Source organism: Enoplosus armatus, chromosome 24 (genome assembly GCF_043641665.1).
Source record: "Enoplosus armatus isolate fEnoArm2 chromosome 24, fEnoArm2.hap1, whole genome shotgun sequence".
NCBI lineage: Eukaryota > Metazoa > Chordata > Actinopteri > Centrarchiformes > Enoplosidae > Enoplosus > Enoplosus armatus.
The window spans coordinates 8,914,408-8,931,907 of NC_092203.1; the positions used below are offsets into that span (position 1 = coordinate 8,914,408).

The 17,500-nt window shown below is 42.7% G+C and overlaps 1 protein-coding gene across 1 annotated transcript in view; it reads left to right on the forward strand.

Annotated features, from left to right (window-relative positions):
• LOC139306777 (receptor tyrosine-protein kinase erbB-4-like) overlaps positions 1-17,500 on the forward strand; it is a 208,854-nt gene that overhangs the window by 152,396 nt on the left and 38,958 nt on the right. Inside the window, exons 9-16 of the mRNA XM_070930730.1 lie at positions 429-555; positions 1,402-1,475; positions 2,268-2,358; positions 3,242-3,444; positions 5,019-5,151; positions 9,936-10,029; positions 12,525-12,679; positions 17,255-17,299. Of these exons, the coding sequence (XP_070786831.1) occupies positions 429-555; positions 1,402-1,475; positions 2,268-2,358; positions 3,242-3,444; positions 5,019-5,151; positions 9,936-10,029; positions 12,525-12,679; positions 17,255-17,299 (922 nt within the window). The remainder of the gene's footprint in view (positions 1-428; positions 556-1,401; positions 1,476-2,267; positions 2,359-3,241; positions 3,445-5,018; positions 5,152-9,935; positions 10,030-12,524; positions 12,680-17,254; positions 17,300-17,500) is intronic.

Genomic DNA, 17,500 nt, shown 5'->3' on the forward strand with positions numbered 1-17,500 from the left:
TATGGAATTGGCTGGTATAAATCACTATCAAAAACTGGTTACACCACTTAATGTAAGCCTTATTCATCATCCCCTCCGCCTCTGTCAGAAATACTTGGCTCACACTAGACCGCAAGTGTAATTAATGCAGATGTAATGAATTCATTATAGGGAGGAATTGGCTGTGGATTGGCCCGTGCTCTCATCAAAAGAATCCCAATGCATGGAGAGGGGCCATGGCCTTGCCTATGCACCAAAATCAGGGGTATATTTTCATAAAAGAGTATAAAGAATTAAAGTGACAAATAGCTAATAGTAGTTTCTGAAGATGAGGTCACTGCAATACAAGGTCACTTTGGATATAAACTGCAGTAGGTGATTCAAACCCAAAGCAACTTAAATTAATTATTTGGAATAATCTATGACTGTGTTTGAACTTGTTTCCTCAGTGTGTGACGGCATAGGGACGGGCAGCCTGCAGACAGCTCAAACAGTGGATGCCAGCAATATTGATAAGTTTGTCAACTGCACCAAAATCAATGGCAACCTCATCTTCCTCATTACTGGCATTAAAGGGTAAGTGACAGCTTCAAACCTCACACACGATGCTTTCAGAGATTATGTTTTGTACTTATATCTCAGACAAACTCGCACTTTTTGTGTTTGTGGAGGTTTCACGGTATGTTGAATGGTGATGTTAGCTTAGCTGAATTTACGGATATCTGCAGGGTCAAGTAGCGGCCACTCGCAAAAGTATGGAAATACACTGTTAAACTGATTGAAACATGGATGATGGAAACCAAGTAAACACATATTTGGTGATTTGCAGACATATTAATTCTATCTGCACTTGGGCGTCCAGACATTTGGGTTTTTTTGGCCACTTGATGATGCGATATATCTATAGGCTCTTTACACATCCAGCGAGAGCAACATAAGTATCTCCTCAGATAATAATTTGGCTCTTTAGCTACTGAATGCTACTATTATCTGCTAAATGTCACCATGTTCAACAGCTAGTCGCTAACTCTGTCTATTCTTGCACACATCTAATGGAATCAATGGAATACTAACTGTATGAAATAGGCAGGCATGTACACAAACGTTTCTCCATTCATATCCCATTGTGTCAGAGAAACTCCGGCTTGGGAAGGTCAATGAGCAACGCACTCTATTCACTCAAAAACGGCAGTCAGAGTGCCCTGAAGCTCTGAGGATAGAATGATATGTAACTATGAATGTCACACTGCACATTAGAGGAAAGGAGCGTTCTGACTTTGGCATGAAGAACATATTTTCTCAATGGTGCCTTCAGGTTCACAGTGTTTCTGTTAAATAAATAAATAAGGTCATGAAACAGCAATATATGAATATTATGTTTGATTCACTCTTCTGTGTGTGTGTGTGTTTTTTTTCCTTCAGGGACATGTATCATGGTATTGGACCTTTGGACCCAGAGCGTCTCAACGTGTTCCGCACTGTGAAAGAGATCACAGGTGAGACTGCCTCACCGGGGTCACCTTCGAAAGATTGACTGAACAAAACAACGTCATTATGTAGTGTGTGTGTGTGTATTATGTGGCCTCTGAGGTAGTAAAGGAACGTTTTAAGAAGACAGTCGAAAGCTGCTTTTTGTTGGTGAACTCTAAAAGGTGCTCTAGTGGATATTATGTTGTTGTGTGTGTGTGTGTGTGTGTGTGTGTGTGTGCACGCATGCTTGTGAGTGTATTTATTCATTAACTATTACAGGCCTTCAGGGATGAGCAATACCTCGCATACAAACCCCTTTGTCATATTAAACTGCGACTTGCAGTTGAGCCAAACAGCTAATGGAGTGAAACTGCATTTTCATAATGAAAACCCGAGCAATAAGAAAGAGCAATGGCCGCTCTATCCCAGACATTTCCTGCTCTTTCCCTTTAATGTCATTTCCACAGATCCTGATTTGATATAATCTGTCATTAAAGGCAAGTGCAACCCGACAGATTGTGCAGAATATTAAATCCATTCTTTTAATTAGTGTATATTGTCTGCTCCCGAGTACATCTCCTCCAAAGAATGGGTTCTTGCTTGAACTTCACAGAGGCGGTGCAACTCCATGACCAAAAATTGCAGTGATTTTTTTTAAAATTTGAATGAAGGCAATAAAAGCACTCTTTGCTCATGATTGTTATGTTCCTTCATGAAATCCACCCTAGACTCCTCCTCCCTTTTCCTCCCTTTCACCCTTTTGAAGTTAAGTTTACTGATTCGCATGTGCTCCTCTGTCTTGGCTGATACCTCTTTAGGTTACCTCAACATCCAGTCTTGGCCTGAGAACATGACAGATCTCAATGTTTTTTCGAACCTGGCAACCATCGGAGGTAGATCTCTTTACAGGTATGTCACCTTATCGCACTTCAGACACAGATTTGACTCTATACGAGGCTTTCGTTTAACTTTTTTTGTTGCATAACATTTACATGCATGCACCACTTACTGTTTGTTCCACGTCACATTTTACACGTTTGAACTCAGATTACATCACATGCAGTTCCATTTTACTTATATGCCGATGACGTGCTCGTATTATAAGCTTTGTTCTCAAAGAGCTCTCTCTCTCTTTCTTGCTGTTTTCCTGTACATTTGGATGGCTACTGTTGGAGCTAATGAGCCGCCAGCCCGTGTTGTTCTGCAGAGTCTCTTTGAAGCGCTGCTGTCACGCAGCTTTGATTAGCCCTGTTTTGATGACAGATTCTGTGTTCGCTTACAAGTGGCAGATCCGAGGCAAAGTGCTGGCACAGTCGGCCTTGTTTTCTCAAGCCAGTGATGAACCTGTAGCTCAGCAAGGTTTCATTCAGAGCTGGAGCATCTTCCTCATCTCTGTCTTTGTGTTATTTTTATTTTCTTTTGCCTCAGTTTTTCTGTTTTTCCTGTGTCTGCTTCTTTCTCCTCTTGTTCTTCTTCTGTTCGGCTGTTGCCTTCCCCCTTCCCCCCATTTTCATCACACATACTCTGTCCTGCTGCCTTTCTTTTCTTTCTTTCTCTCCTCTCTGTCTCATGATCTTTCCCCTTTCCTCCCTTTACCTCCTCCTTGCTTTGTAACTCTGTCATCTTTTTTCATCTTGTCTCATCTTGTTTTTCTTTCTATCTTCTTCCTCCTCCTTTTGGTCATTGATTCTCTTCCTCCCCTCCCTCTTTCTCTGTTATATCCCCTGTCTCTATCTTCACCTCTTCATCTCATAACCTCTTTATTTCCCTTTCCTTCCCTCTCCTCCTGCAGTGGAACCGGTATTTCTCTGTTGATCTTGAAGCAGCGGATCTCCTCGCTTCAGTTCCAGTCGCTGGACGAGATCAGCGCCGGAAGCATCTACATCTTTAACAACAGCCGCCTGTGCTTCTACCACACTGTCAACTGGACGTCTCTCTTCAGGACCCCGAGCCAGAAAGTCCTCATCGGCAACAACCGAGATCCGAAGGAATGCTGTAAGTAGAGATGGTGGAGTTTGATTCCCAAATATTTCACCACTTAGAATAGAATCAGAGTTTATGCAATATTGTAACATCTTTAGATGGTTAAACAGCGCTTTTAGAATATAAGATACTTTTTAATATATAGTTATGATTAAGATGCATATATTGACATGTTGATGCACCTGCCAATCATGCAGGAAAAGGCCTCAACTGCCAGAGGAAACTCTCACACCTGCTGATACACATACAGAAACTCTTTTATCATAACACACATCCAGTCGTAACCAAACGCCTATTAAGTTCTCCTGTTCTCTTATTTTCTTTCCTATTATTCCAAAGTTAGACTGATATCTCTGCACGTCCAGCTCCACCCCAGCCTCGCATGCTGACATGCCCGTTTCCAAGGCGACTGTGTCACGGGCGTCTTGCGCTCCTTGGCCATGAAAGCCCTTATTCAGCTGGCTGCGAGGAAAGTGCTAAATGTGTCAGGCACAGAGGTTGATTAAGCTCACTGCTAGCCGCAGGGACGTGGACACCTGATGGAACGATGAATAGTCTACATGCGGCTTTGGCTGCAGATGGTGGAAACTGACCACATAGTGTTGTTCAATGAGAGTGCAGAAAAGTCTGACAGGGAGGCGCAGGTGTGATACTAGGAGGAATATATCACCACAGTTTTGTGAATAATTGCAAATGGTGTTGTTATCTGTAAGAAACCATTTTTCTTCTCTGATCTTCTTCGTAATGTTTGTGACACTTTGGCAACATGTAAGTGTGTGTTGTGCCAGTAAAGCTCACTGTTAGAAAGACAGAGATAACTAGAAAACAAAGACATGGACCACCACAGTTTTTCTTGGCCCTGCCAGGCTGCGGTTGATATCATTAGCCAGTTAATGAGCGGTGTGTGTATGTGTGCGTTAGAGATCGATTGATCGAGCCTTACACAGGCCTCTTCATTAGGCTCAACCCCCTCTCCAACATTGAGTGTTTGGCTGTTGACAAAGGGCTCGTCTCCCACTGGGGCGACACTCCCGGGGACGTGGATGTCACTCACTGGATGGAGGACACGCCGAGTCCGATGAGCCGCATCGATTGCTGTGGTTCGACTGGAAAAAAGGGCTTAGGGTTCTGGTTGGGGCCGTCTTTAATGGCGGAGGTGTGGGGAATACCAATGTTCACTCACGCAGCTGGGCAGCCCTCGGCTAGACCGACACACACATACTCGCACACAAGCGTGCATGTGCACACACACGCAGGGAGATGCACACAGGCACTAACACTCACTTATCTCCTAGGTATGAATACAGAACAGACACACACTCGCATAACAGGACGCACATACACACTTATCCAATTTCTAAATTAAATAGCTCATTAAAACCATCATTAGATACATTTCCCTCTGTTCCTGCACTGTATCGTCTTTCCTGTATGTTTGAATTACATTATGTTTGTGGGTGTGTATCTACAGACTTCAGTGGTGTGTGTGTGTGTCTGTGCATGTATGTCTGCATGTGTAAATGCCTTGAACGATGTGTGTGTGAGTGCATTTTATGTGAACTTATGTATCTCCTGTCTCTCAACAGCTCAGCAGAGGATGGTGTGTGATCCCATGTGTTCGGACGACGGGTGCTGGGGTCCAGGCCCTGACCAGTGTCTTTCCTGCCGATATTTCAGACGGGGCCACACCTGTGTTGAGTCCTGCAGTCTCTTTGATGGGTGAGTAATCCATTCACATACACACTAAAAAATGGGTTTTCTTTTGATGCATTCTGAGCAAATGTTTCACACGTGTCCCGCAGTGATCTGACACAAATCTTTACAATGAGCATTTTCCTGAATGTCAGATCATTATGGTTTCAGGAGACTGCATTAATTCCCCCCAAACAGCCACACATGACAAGCAGAGGAAATAAAATCAATTTAAACAGCTTTGATGCAGCAGAATGAAGTCAAAACAGTCTCAAGGGCTCCGGAGGAGGAGAGTCTAATTGCCGATTGGCGAGAATATAATGAGATGAACCAATAAGGAATTTCACACTGTGAACAGTTAACATGAACAGTTAAAGGAACATTTGGCTGCGTGTTTCATCCATTGTCCAAAATCAATTTGAATATATTGTTGAAGTATCACATTTTATTACAGATTGCCCATTTGGGCTGACAGACAGGAGTGTATACTGCTCCGAGCTGGGAAATTACTGACATTTGCGACAAAGGCCCTCAGAGTGTCCTCACAATCCACTGATGTTCTGTTTTGAGTGTGAATAATTACATTCAGGTCATTGCTTTATTCTGCCAAGAGGCACATCAAAAAGATCACTGCCAACTCACCTGGGGAGAAACACTTCTTTGTAGATGTAGTTTCCAGCCTTTTGTGCTACTCCTGAATGAACGAGGAGATGTTGTGAATCACTACACTTGAAAGCATCCATCTAAAATAAGACTGTACCGGCACTGTCTGCCACAAGATAAATATGACTTTCTTGCAAGCAGTGATGTCAAGCTGGTGTTTTCCCCAGGGGAAGAAGAGAGAGTGCACTTATGTTTGCGAGAGGGGGTGTATGACAGCGAGCAACCCTCGGTCATGTTGACTTGTTGCTGGTCCTTTCCCGGCACCGTTTGCGGGAGGGAAGCTTTGAAGTTGCCGGGAAAAACAGCTCACAGCGAAGGCTTTGAAGAAGACTGGTGAGGAAAAGGCGCGTGGCAGGGAGCTGCTGAAGCACACTTGTTTCCTACACTGTAAATACAGTCAGTCACTGTGATGCATTGTAAGTAACAATCGACAGGCCCACTTCTTGCTTTGTGCCACCGGCCCTGAACCGTGGAATCCAAATGCCCATGAATGTTTGTCTGGTCCAAGAAGTCACCACCTGCCAAGCATCATGCAAAATCTTTGGCAGATAAAGGGTTGCTTTGTTGAGATGGAGCCCCTGGTTACCACTATATACTTTCTGTCTCACTCAAGCCAATACAAAACTTGATTTATAATGCAAAAATATCAACTTGTGTATTTATTGCCTAGATGATTAACTCGCTAAATGTTAATCAAACATTATCCTGTGTAGTGACAAATACTGTAGTTGGTGTTTGTGTGTATAGTAGTATAGTATATGAAGAAAATGGAGCCTATTTACAATGTGAATGAGACTACAACAGCACCTCAAAAGTTACTTAAAGAGGAGTTTCACCCTGTGGAACAGTATTAAGTTATTTCCAAGAATAAGCATGAAACCTACTGGTAGTTTTGTCCAATTAGGGGTTAACTAGTCATTTGAACCAAAGAACAAAAGTCATATCTCGCCATTAACAGCGGCCCCCTTTTATCATTGGCATAAACAAACAAGTTTAGTAGCATCATAAGTTCTAATCCAATACTGATACGATTACGAAGTTTTTTTTGGAAATGTAAATGTACAGTATCTACCAGAAAGAGAGGACAAACCTGTTCTTTTACACAGTGTTTGGTGCAACAACTGTCAGCAGTGATAAAATGGTAAACTTTATCTCAGGATTCAGGAGTGGTGGCTGCTGCATGTCTAAATATAACATCACCCTAATCTAGTACAGACAGAGAGAGACTGTTTCAGCAGTTTCTTATTTTACAAGACAAAGAAAAAAACACGCTTCAACACAGACAGCCAGGTTTCGTCTGCCTTTTTATTTGTCAGTGTGAACTTTAAAAGTGATTCTGTCTTCAATCCGGATGCCCTGATGTTTTTTTGTTTGGGACCGTTTGAATAACACTGCCATTTAAAGTGTCTGATCTAGTCCGGTCTATTGCCACCTCTTTTGATTGAGATAAATATTTGTTGCTTTTGCATTTGTCAAGTTGTGAGAGGATTTATCACCTATTTATTTTCTATGGGACTGTCAAATGTCATGATAATAGTTTGAGAAAATAACAGGTCACTTATTTACACAATGCCAACGAGCAAGCTGCTTGCTATGCTTGTGAGTGTTGGGCGCCTGTATGGTATCGTCATTTCGTGACAGTATGCTATCATCTGCATAGAGATACATTTTGCAAATATGAGGACATTATTATAATATATATATATTATATATATATATAATATTATTATTTTAATTATTATATACCATATATAAATAATGTGTACTGTCCCTACAGTTCTGGACTGTTTGATAATTTAAAACATTAGTTTACCCTAACCCTATGTTTGCACATAAATGTACAGCTAGACATTTACAACCAATGTGTACAGCTGTATCTTACAGATCCAAACTCTTGGTTTAGTTAATGTATATGGGGTTCTGTTGTATGCAGCATAGGTTGAGTTAATATCTGCCTTTGTTCTGAATCTATTGGACTGTATATCTCCACAGAATTTAGTGTTAGCTCATTAAAGGTTGGTGATTTGAAAACTTAAGATTCTTCAGCTCGCCCTCGTTATATGTCTCCATTCTTAATGAGGAAAGGCATTAATTCCCTTTAGTTTCTACGTCTGTTGAATAAAACAAAGGAGGAGCAAAGGAGTGCGAGAGGGGAAAAGAAAATGTCTGAGATGGCGTCCACTGGGGTTGGGAGAGGAGGGAGGGAGCGGATTAGGGAGGCGTTGAAAGTGTTTAATTAAAAAAAGTTGCTCTGGTGGGTTGGCCATGCTCTGGTTTGCTGGAGGTTTGGAGGTCTGAATGGTGGCCACAGTCCTGCTTAAATTCCTGCTAAAACAGGGCTAATCCCCCATCAGGCCATCCCCCGATGGGGCCTTGGCGCACACTTCCAGCCGTGAAGGGGGCCAATCAGGAGGAACGGCTTTGACGGAATGGAAATGACCCTAGAGAGCACCACTGCCGAGGTCTTTGTCTCCCACCAATTCTCCTCCATGTATTTTTTTTCCCTCAGCCAACAAAAGAGATATCTCTCCACAGCCTGGGCCCTTTTCTAAAGGATTCCCCTGGACAGAGCTTCCAGGAGAGAAATCTAATTTATTTTGGAACAAGGGAAAGAAAGACGAGGGAGAAATGTAAAGAGAGCAATGGGATTTTCCTTTGAGTCCACCGAAAACATTATTAATAAAAGGACACTGTATATTTGGGTGTTTTAGACAAACTGCTATGAACACGTTGAACCATTAGGACCATTTAAAAAAAGATACCCTGACATTAAGGCTCTGCAATAGGGAAATCTGGGATTTTATTGTATTTTATTGCACTGTAATGTGATACAGTTGAACTGGGGAGTGTTAGAATGCATCTTTCTTTTTTGTGGCTTTTAGAACCAAGTCTAAAAGATTTTCATCTAATATTCACCACATGAAAATGCATAAAACACACATACCCGCAGGAGATCCGGATTTCTCAGTGCAAGATCACATAAAAACAGCTCACTAGGAGGAATCTGTTGAATCTTTATTCCACCCCAGTAACATCGCATGCAAACACAAACAAAACACAAACAGAGAGTCACTCTCATTACCAGACCACTGTGAGAAAGGGGCTTGTTTGTAACTGGGTGAATCCCCCTCTGAGGACGTCTGTCCTCTGCATCGGCTCATCGATCCCTCTGATGTGAAAATTGTTTTTGATCGGCAGTGGTTGTTATTGACAGCAGCCATCCTCTGCTCGCCAGAGACGCCGCACTTCAAAAACGAAGATAACACGCTGATTCTGACACAAACAAAGGGAGAAATTTATGGATCGGGCACATGCACACAAACACACACACACACATATACAGATATAAAGATTCAGTATGGCCTGAGGCACTGTGCCGCTCCCGTCGGTGTAATTGCAGTGTATAAACCCAATACTGAGCTCTATTGTTTACCTCTTTTTCTTCAGAAGTCTAAATGGAAAAACAAAGCCATCCTGAACTACACACATTGCTCTTACTGGCTAAATAAAGGGTCCGGTAGAGCTCCCATCGGTTATACAAACTGCAATGATTCTTAGATTTCTCTGATGCACCTTTTTCCTTTCTTACCTGTGTTCAGCTTTTTTCTCATCGTCTCGGTAACCTCCCCCTGCACCTCCCCCTTCACCTTATCCAGAGCCAACTTCTGTCCCTGCCCTCTCGCTGGCCTCTTGTGCCGTCCTTCCCTTTTCTCATTCCCTCCCACCAGCTCTCCTCTCACTTCCTCCTCCCTCCACGCATCGACTCCTGTTTGCCCATGATTTAAAAAGCCTTTCATTATTCATGGGCCTTCTCTGTTAACATATTGACCATACTAAGTCTTTAACTTGATCAAATAGTCTTAGGGAGCTCGCTGCCCTGCGTGCCCCTCTACCAGAGGGCACACCAGCAGTCGGTGCAAGTAGGAATCGAGATGGGCATGAGTAAATTAAGATTTAACCTTGCTTTCTTTATGCCGTATCACATGTTGATTTGAAATCAAAAGGTTCCTATGTACAGCTTGTACTCATATGCACACGGCGTACTTCAAAATCCTCCCTCAGCAGGCTCTTAATCAATATTTCAGTATGGGTATGCTCTCAAATCTATAATACATGCACGTCTATCTCGTTTTCCCTATCTCTATCAGGGAATTGCGTGAATTTGCCAATGGGTCAGTGTGCCTGGAGTGTGATAGCCAGTGTGAGAAGATGGATGGGAACACCGTGACATGTCTTGGCCAGGTAAGACACACCCGAATCCACTTCAGACACCCTCAAACTCAACTTCCTTTTCACTTAACGATACTTTCTAGAGGTAGACTTTTCACTTTTAGATTAAAACCACTCCTCTCATTTTTCTCTTCATATCTTGTGTGTGATAAAGTGGATTTCCAACTTATTTTGTGGGAGTCTATCGGTCTTTCGCGCAGGATTTCAGAAGATATAAGTGCTGTGTTTGTAAAGGTGAATGGTAGGTTAATGGGAGGAATGATAAACTACTGTGGCTACTTTAGGAGGCATGCTTTTGGCAAGCACACATACACACACTCAAAACAGCAAAATGAGATTAGTTTCTGACCTTCCCGTAAAGTCACTTTTAGAGTCTTGGATGTGATCACACCACGACTCTCTAAAATGTTAGAATTTCCCTTTAAAATGTCAGTGGAGATACACACGTCTGTACACATGCACACACAAAAAGCATGCATCCGTGAACACAAACAGTATGTTCAACAAACATTCCTCTCATGGAAGGCTGCAGCAGTCATGTCATCATTTGCGTTATAATACCAGTGGTTCCCAAACCGGGGGACAACCGGAAAAGGTTGCAAGAAAGATCTCAGGGGTCGCAGGATGATTAATGGCATAGAAAAGCAGAAAAATATATTTCTGCAACACAAAGCTGTGTATTATTGTTAGTTTTTTGTGCTTTTTTTCTTTGTGAATTACTGCTTCTTTTTCTACCCCCCCAGACCTGTAAAAACTATTAAAATAAATCAATCTGGGAAGAAAATAAATGACTCAAATTCCAGTTACAACAACTTGTGCAGCAGACATATGCAACATGACAGGCACACCACAAATAGACTTTGTTATTTTAAGATTAAGCCTCGCAATATTGTACATTTTCCATGACCAAAACCATTGCTGTCCAAAAAGTATTAGAGACCACAGAGAGCGAGAGAAATCTCAGTGCACTGCAAATGAAGAAAACAAATACTGAGTCGTGCACCAAATGTGTATTAAACTGCGGCAAAATACAATATTTATAACTATATATATTTATTTATTTACTGTGCCCAGCTGTCCTAAGTATTAACTAATAATAAAAAATATCTATGGCCTGTTTTTAAAGGTGTATGTCTTCGATAGTAATGAATGGGCTTGGGGTTGAATGTAACAGACAGGGAAGGGATGTCAGAGTACTGAGAGGCACGTTGTTGGTTTTGTTAGGATTATCTTACCTTTATCCTTTAGGGGTCGTGAGGTTTGAAAAGTCTGCTACACCACCACACTCGGAGGCTAATTTCACATTTGCAGCGTTACAGAAAGTTGTATTTAATGTGCCGCATGACTTATTTTGTGGAATTTAGCAGTTGTGTGAGTAACCTTTTATGACTGTCCCTGGAGACAGAGGGAGAGAGGGAGAGAGAGAATAAGAGAGATGAGGAGAGAGAGAGACTCCTCAAGGATGCACAGAGGCTGCTGACTTTGAGATGCTGGTCACAGTTGAGTAGTAAATAACACCAGAGTCAATCATCCACAGGCGCTCTCACACATATATACACATGCATACGGCATGCGCAGACATACTTGAATGCATTCAGACATCTGTATGCATCCGCACTCCCGCGCACACACACATGCATACACACAAACAGGCAAAGTGAGAATAATGTTTATTGATGGCGTGTCTGGATGTGTCAAACTGTGAGAAGCTGTCCATCAGGTCACCGCGGTCGTCATTAGCAACAGAGCGCAGCGCCAGAACTCCAAGCACCCAGAATACAACAGTGTCTTGATAACAACCCTTGCACACACACAAACAAAATTGTAAGTTAGCACATTAGCCGACACCTGCATCGCCTCAAACGCATGCACGAGCATAAACACACACACATCAGGTACTGTCAGTTATTCTCTCCCTACTTTCACACACACACACACACACACACACACACACACACACTATCCATCTTACTTATTCATGATCCTGTTGCCGCTGAGCTCAGTTACCACTTGTCATCTCCTCCATCACAGTCGATGCGCTGTACTTTGACATGACCTGATTCCTTATGCATTTTTGCCAATTTTGACGGGGGGGCTGCAGCGGAATAGACGCTCTGCAATTTTGCTGAACACATTATAAATCACTGAATGGGATTCATGTGGGTCCTGCCAGCTACATTAGCAGTGGTAGGAAGTGAGCAAATTGACATGATTCGCCAGGTTTGAATTAGATTCTGTTCAATTCTATTCTCTCCTCTAATACATTATTCTATATCTCCATTCTTTCCTCTTGCTTAATCTCATTCCATTTTACCTAACTTTATTTTTTCCTGCTGGTTTCCTTCACCTCTTTGCCCATCATTCTGTCTTACATTTCGTTCATTCCCTCACTTTCCAATCGCTTTACTGCACCCTCCACCTCTTTTTTTATTTATTCATCCCTTGTCCACCGCCTCCTCCTAACCCATCCTCTCATCTCCCTCCTCTGTGTTCTGCTCTCCTCTCAGGGCCCGGACCAATGTGTAAAATGCCTCCACTTCAAAGATGGACCCAACTGCGTGGAGAAGTGCCCCGATGGGTTGCAGGGGGCCAACAGTTTCATCTTCAAGTATGCCAAGGCCAACAACGAGTGTCATCCCTGCCATGCCAACTGCACCCAGGGGTAAGAGAGCGATGACACATAAAGATGTGGATCTATGTATAAAAATTAATGCATTTCTTTTAAGTGTTTTCTCGCCTTGGTACTTTCCTGAGTGTCCTCCAGCTGAGGGGCTTTTATGCTGTTAAAAGCATCATGAAGACAAACTGCATTGGACATGCGGCAACTCCCCCCTGAGGAAAGTGAGAAAGAAAAAGAAAGAAGGCGAGAAGATGAGTTAATGTTGCAGCCGCTAGACTCCCTGACCTGTAGCTGGCTTCTGGGGGTCCTCCCATCAGGGCCAGAATGTATTGACCCTCAAGGCCATGTAGACCAGTGCAGATGAACTATGAATGAAGGGACGGTTGCAGAGAGACAGTGGCTAGAGGGGTACAGAGGGAAAATGTAAGATAAGGAAGACAGAGAAGAAAAGTTGAAAGTGAAGGAGGGGGTAAAGGAGGTGCCTGAGAGCAAGAGCTACATTAAGAAGAGCTTCTATAGAAAAATACATGTCATTCTGGCTGGAACAAAGAGCATCCCAACCACAAATGAAAACATCTACTGGTGCAAAAGGTTACCTTAATTCTGCAGCATGATATTGTATGTGCACTGGACCTCCAAAAGGTCCAGATTTATTGTAGCCACAGGAGTTTCTGTCTCCAAAGAAACTTCACCAGAACAATAAAGAGAAAGCTTGCTCTACAAAAACAATGAGGTTTTACAACCTTGTAAGATGGTACTGTGGAGTCTAGCGCTGAAACAATGAGCCAATTCATCACTCAGTCCATCAACAGCAAATTCATCTACAACAATTTTGATGAGTGATAAACAGTTTTAGCTAAAACTTCCTCTTGTTCCAGTCTTTAGTTATAGCTTCTAAAAGGTCTTATATCTTTTTAAATTGTACATGCTAAAACAAGAAGACATGACTTTGGGCCCCGGGAACATGTGATGGATAATTTTTTCGCCATTTGCCAACATTTTTATAGTAAAAATTAAATCACTTAATTGAAAAAAATGTTAGTTAGTTAGTTGCAGCTCATACTGGAGTCTTGTTTGCTGAGAGTTAGATGAAAAGATAGAGACCACTCTCATGCCACATGAAGCTACAGCCAGCAGCCAATTAGCTTAGCTTAGCATAAAGACTGGAGACAGCTAACCTTGCTATATCCTAAGGGCAAAAAAAAATGTCCACCTACCAGCACTTCTAAAGCTCTTTTAACCTTTGGACAGAGCCAGGCTAGCTGTTTCCCCCTGTTTCCAGTCTTCATGCTAAGCTAAGCTATGCTAACCGGCTCCTGGCTGTAGCTTTATATTTAATGGACAGACACGAGTGGTATCAATCTCCTCATGGCAACACATCAAATCAGCGTATTTCCCACCAAGTGCAGGGCTTCAGAGACTGCAAAACAAACTTGTAAATAAACTCACAGCTTAGCCACCACCCAGCTGTCTCTCCCTACACAAACAAAGGCCAAAGCCAGACGAGTCTTCAAAAGCATGGAGGCTGTGGATACACAGAAAATGTACCTTCTTTACTGACCAACGTGCTGAGTTTATGTCTTCATCCTCTCAAGCCTTTTGAAGTCAGTGTGGCTGCGACTTTGAACTTAAGCCTTGGCCTTTTGCTTTCGCACTAAAACTGGGCGCATACCATCAAGGAAGCAGCTGAACAGCGGGGGATGGGTGAGTGGGGGGGTGAGGTAGAGCTTGACGGTGGTCTCGGCAAACAAAGTTAGAGAGCTGAAACCTAGCAACAGGGCTGGAGATAGGCTCTGAGGTGGAAAGGGACTTAATATACTGTCTGTCGCATAGCAGGAGGTCATTTTATTCCATTGCAGCTACCCTGTAAGTGTTGATAATGTCAGCGTAGCTTTAAAGAGGCCGAGTGAAGGAGGTGCGGTGAAGAAGAGGAAAAGACAATGGATGTAACAGAAAAGGTACAAGGTAGGAAGCAGAGCAGAGAGATAGATGTGAGGTCATAATTCCTCCCATGACAGCTTTCACTCACACAGATGCACACAGGCCCGTTCCTGTGAACACTAATCTGTAGTTGGCATGACAACGCCTCCATCATGCCATGTCATTTTATCCTGCCCTTCAGCCACAGGGTGCTCTGGATTAACATCAAGACAGACGCTGAGTGTGGGTATTTGAGGCTGTGCGCCAAAGTGAGACATTGCAGAGGTCAAAGGTCAGTGACGGGAACAGTGCAGCACCTTCCTTATACAGCTGGTGAAGAGTCACCGTCTCGCTAAAAGACACTTCAACAGGGCAGACGATTAAACTAGAAGCCTCATTACTCCACCTCAAAGGTTTCCAAACTGTGAGTCGCACCTCCCCAGGGGGGTGCAGGAGAGTTGAAGAAGTGGAGGCGCAGAGGCAGAGATGTGAGGTAAAGATACTGCGTGAGGTGACGGGGGCCGGTGCATGCCGGTGTTCTAACAACACTACTGTAGTTTGGCCCGTTCATTTATCAACACGAGCAGCAGCAGTGGCTGTGACACAGCTCATGGAGGCAATTAAGATTCCTGCAATTTGTGTTGTATTCCTTCATTTCATAGCTCAGTCAAATCTGAACACACAGACATGATGCACATATTTTTAGATCCAGTGTGAATTACACTTTCCACGGACCTCATTATCTCTGATGTACATCATGAACAGATGTCCATAATTCTGCTTAGAAATCATAGAGTTAAACGCTACATATTACTTCAGAACTTAGCTTAAAATAATCACGTTTTTAAGTTTACTTCAGTTTCAAAGTAATCCAGTTATAGTTGTCTGTACCTCCATGGGTACAATGTGAACAGGAACTGCTAAGAGCTAATTCAGCATACGTGTAGTGTGAATTTGCCAAAATGTAAACAAATATAGGCTGTAAACTAAAAATAGGGCTCATGGAGTAGCCCAAGGCAGACATTATATTTCCTGCTGACATCCCCAAAGTATTATGAGAACTGTAGCTCCAAAACTTAGAGCATGATCCCCCAAATAGTAATAAGAGGCACACTTGTTTTGATTATGTCTGAGGGAGGGCCCCACAGTGTCAGACTTTGAAACCCTCTTCTCTACCTTACTTCCAAAAAAAGTAACAGTGCAACTAATATCAAAAGGCAACACTGTCTAAGAGAAGAATATGTACCTGCCTCATGCTGTTTATTGTCGAATACCACTCCTTTGTTCTCCAGGGACGCAGGAAAGAAACTATGTGGAGCACACACTTAAACACACATCCACGCACACACAACATTGGACACAGACACTGATTGCTCTCTAATTAGCTATTTGGTGCGCCATTTAATTGACAACGAAGCGACTTTGGAGGAGCCACAGTTGTCACCAATTTAATTCCAAAGTTAGCCTGCTCTCCTAATTTGCTATGTAATTTGTTGTGTCTTGTGTGTGTGTGTGTGTGTGTGTGTGTGCAAACTGCACAAGCACACACAGACACACACACACACACACACACACACACACAGAGAAGCATTCAAAAACCATTCTCCTGTGTCTATCCTGCTGTTCAAAGTCCTCCACTCAAGGAGCAAGAATTAATGAGCAGCTAAGAGTCTGCTCTAATCACTTCTTGCTTACCTAATGCTAAAAACTCCACTTCTCACTGATCAGCGTGTTGTCAGCACAGTTCAATGGCTTTGATTGTTGAGATAGTAAAAAAAAAAAAGATGTAACGATGCTGAATCAGAGTGGACTTTGAATAGATCTTCTTCATAAATAGATATTGTTTTACGATAGCCTTTATTTCATGTATTTATCAGAACATAAAAATACATGCACCACGTTACTCGTTAAACCTGCAACAACTAACGAAAGAGTAGTTGCTATGAAGCTCGCTGTGGAAGCTGTAGAGTCTGGTGACATTTATCTGCACCCTTTTCACATCATCAAGTAGTCATGTGATCCAGTGAAGAGTTTGATGAAATGTTGCCCAGGCGTTTGACAGCACAAGGACAGTAGAAAGAAAAACAAGGATTATAGTATAAAGAAGTATAGCACCTGCTATGCTTCAGTATGTAAAATCTAATAGAAGTATTTCTGCTGCTGTTATATTTATGGAAAAGGCCCGTGTAAGGCCTGGCTTGGATGTTTAAAGTAAAGCAGCTGTGATGGTGATGCATTAGGCCGATAACACCCCTGGAAGGCTCAACATAAACCCTGTCATCCCCGAATATAATCAGCTACACTGACCTGACACTGCACCCAGTCCTCAACATCGAGCCCAGTATTTCTCAGCGTTATATCTGTGTGAAATAAAGGACAGATACTGTACCTTCTAATCTGTAATTCAAGGGTATTCATTTTTAAAAGATATTAAAAGGCTGAGAACCAGATGATGCAGAAATGTTTCTTCAGTCCAAAACTCCATTTAAATATCACAGGAAACAAACCAGAACAATGCCTTCCCACCCAAACGCTTCCTCCTATCATGTTGACGAGCGGTCAGCATGCTCGGGATTCAATTTTCCACAGGTCCCCGCCCAGTGACAGCTGATTGACGTGGAAGAAAGACAACATGAGGTTTACTCATAACCTGTCCCTGGTTTAATGGATGATCTCTCTGGTTTGCGTTCCCTGCAGGTGCGTCGGGCCAAGACTCCAAGATTGTGTTGGGATGATGGACAGGTAAGGGATCTCAGGATACATTCGCAATGTGGGATTGAGAGACCACCATCAGATCCTGCCACTACTCATTAAAGTTTCTCATGGTACTCATTAACAAGAGTGCAGGCAGTTCTGTGTTTTATAATTGATGGATGAGTTCGGATTCTTTTGTTCTGGTCTAAACTTTATCTGAATCTTGTGGTCTACTTTGTGTCACTGTTT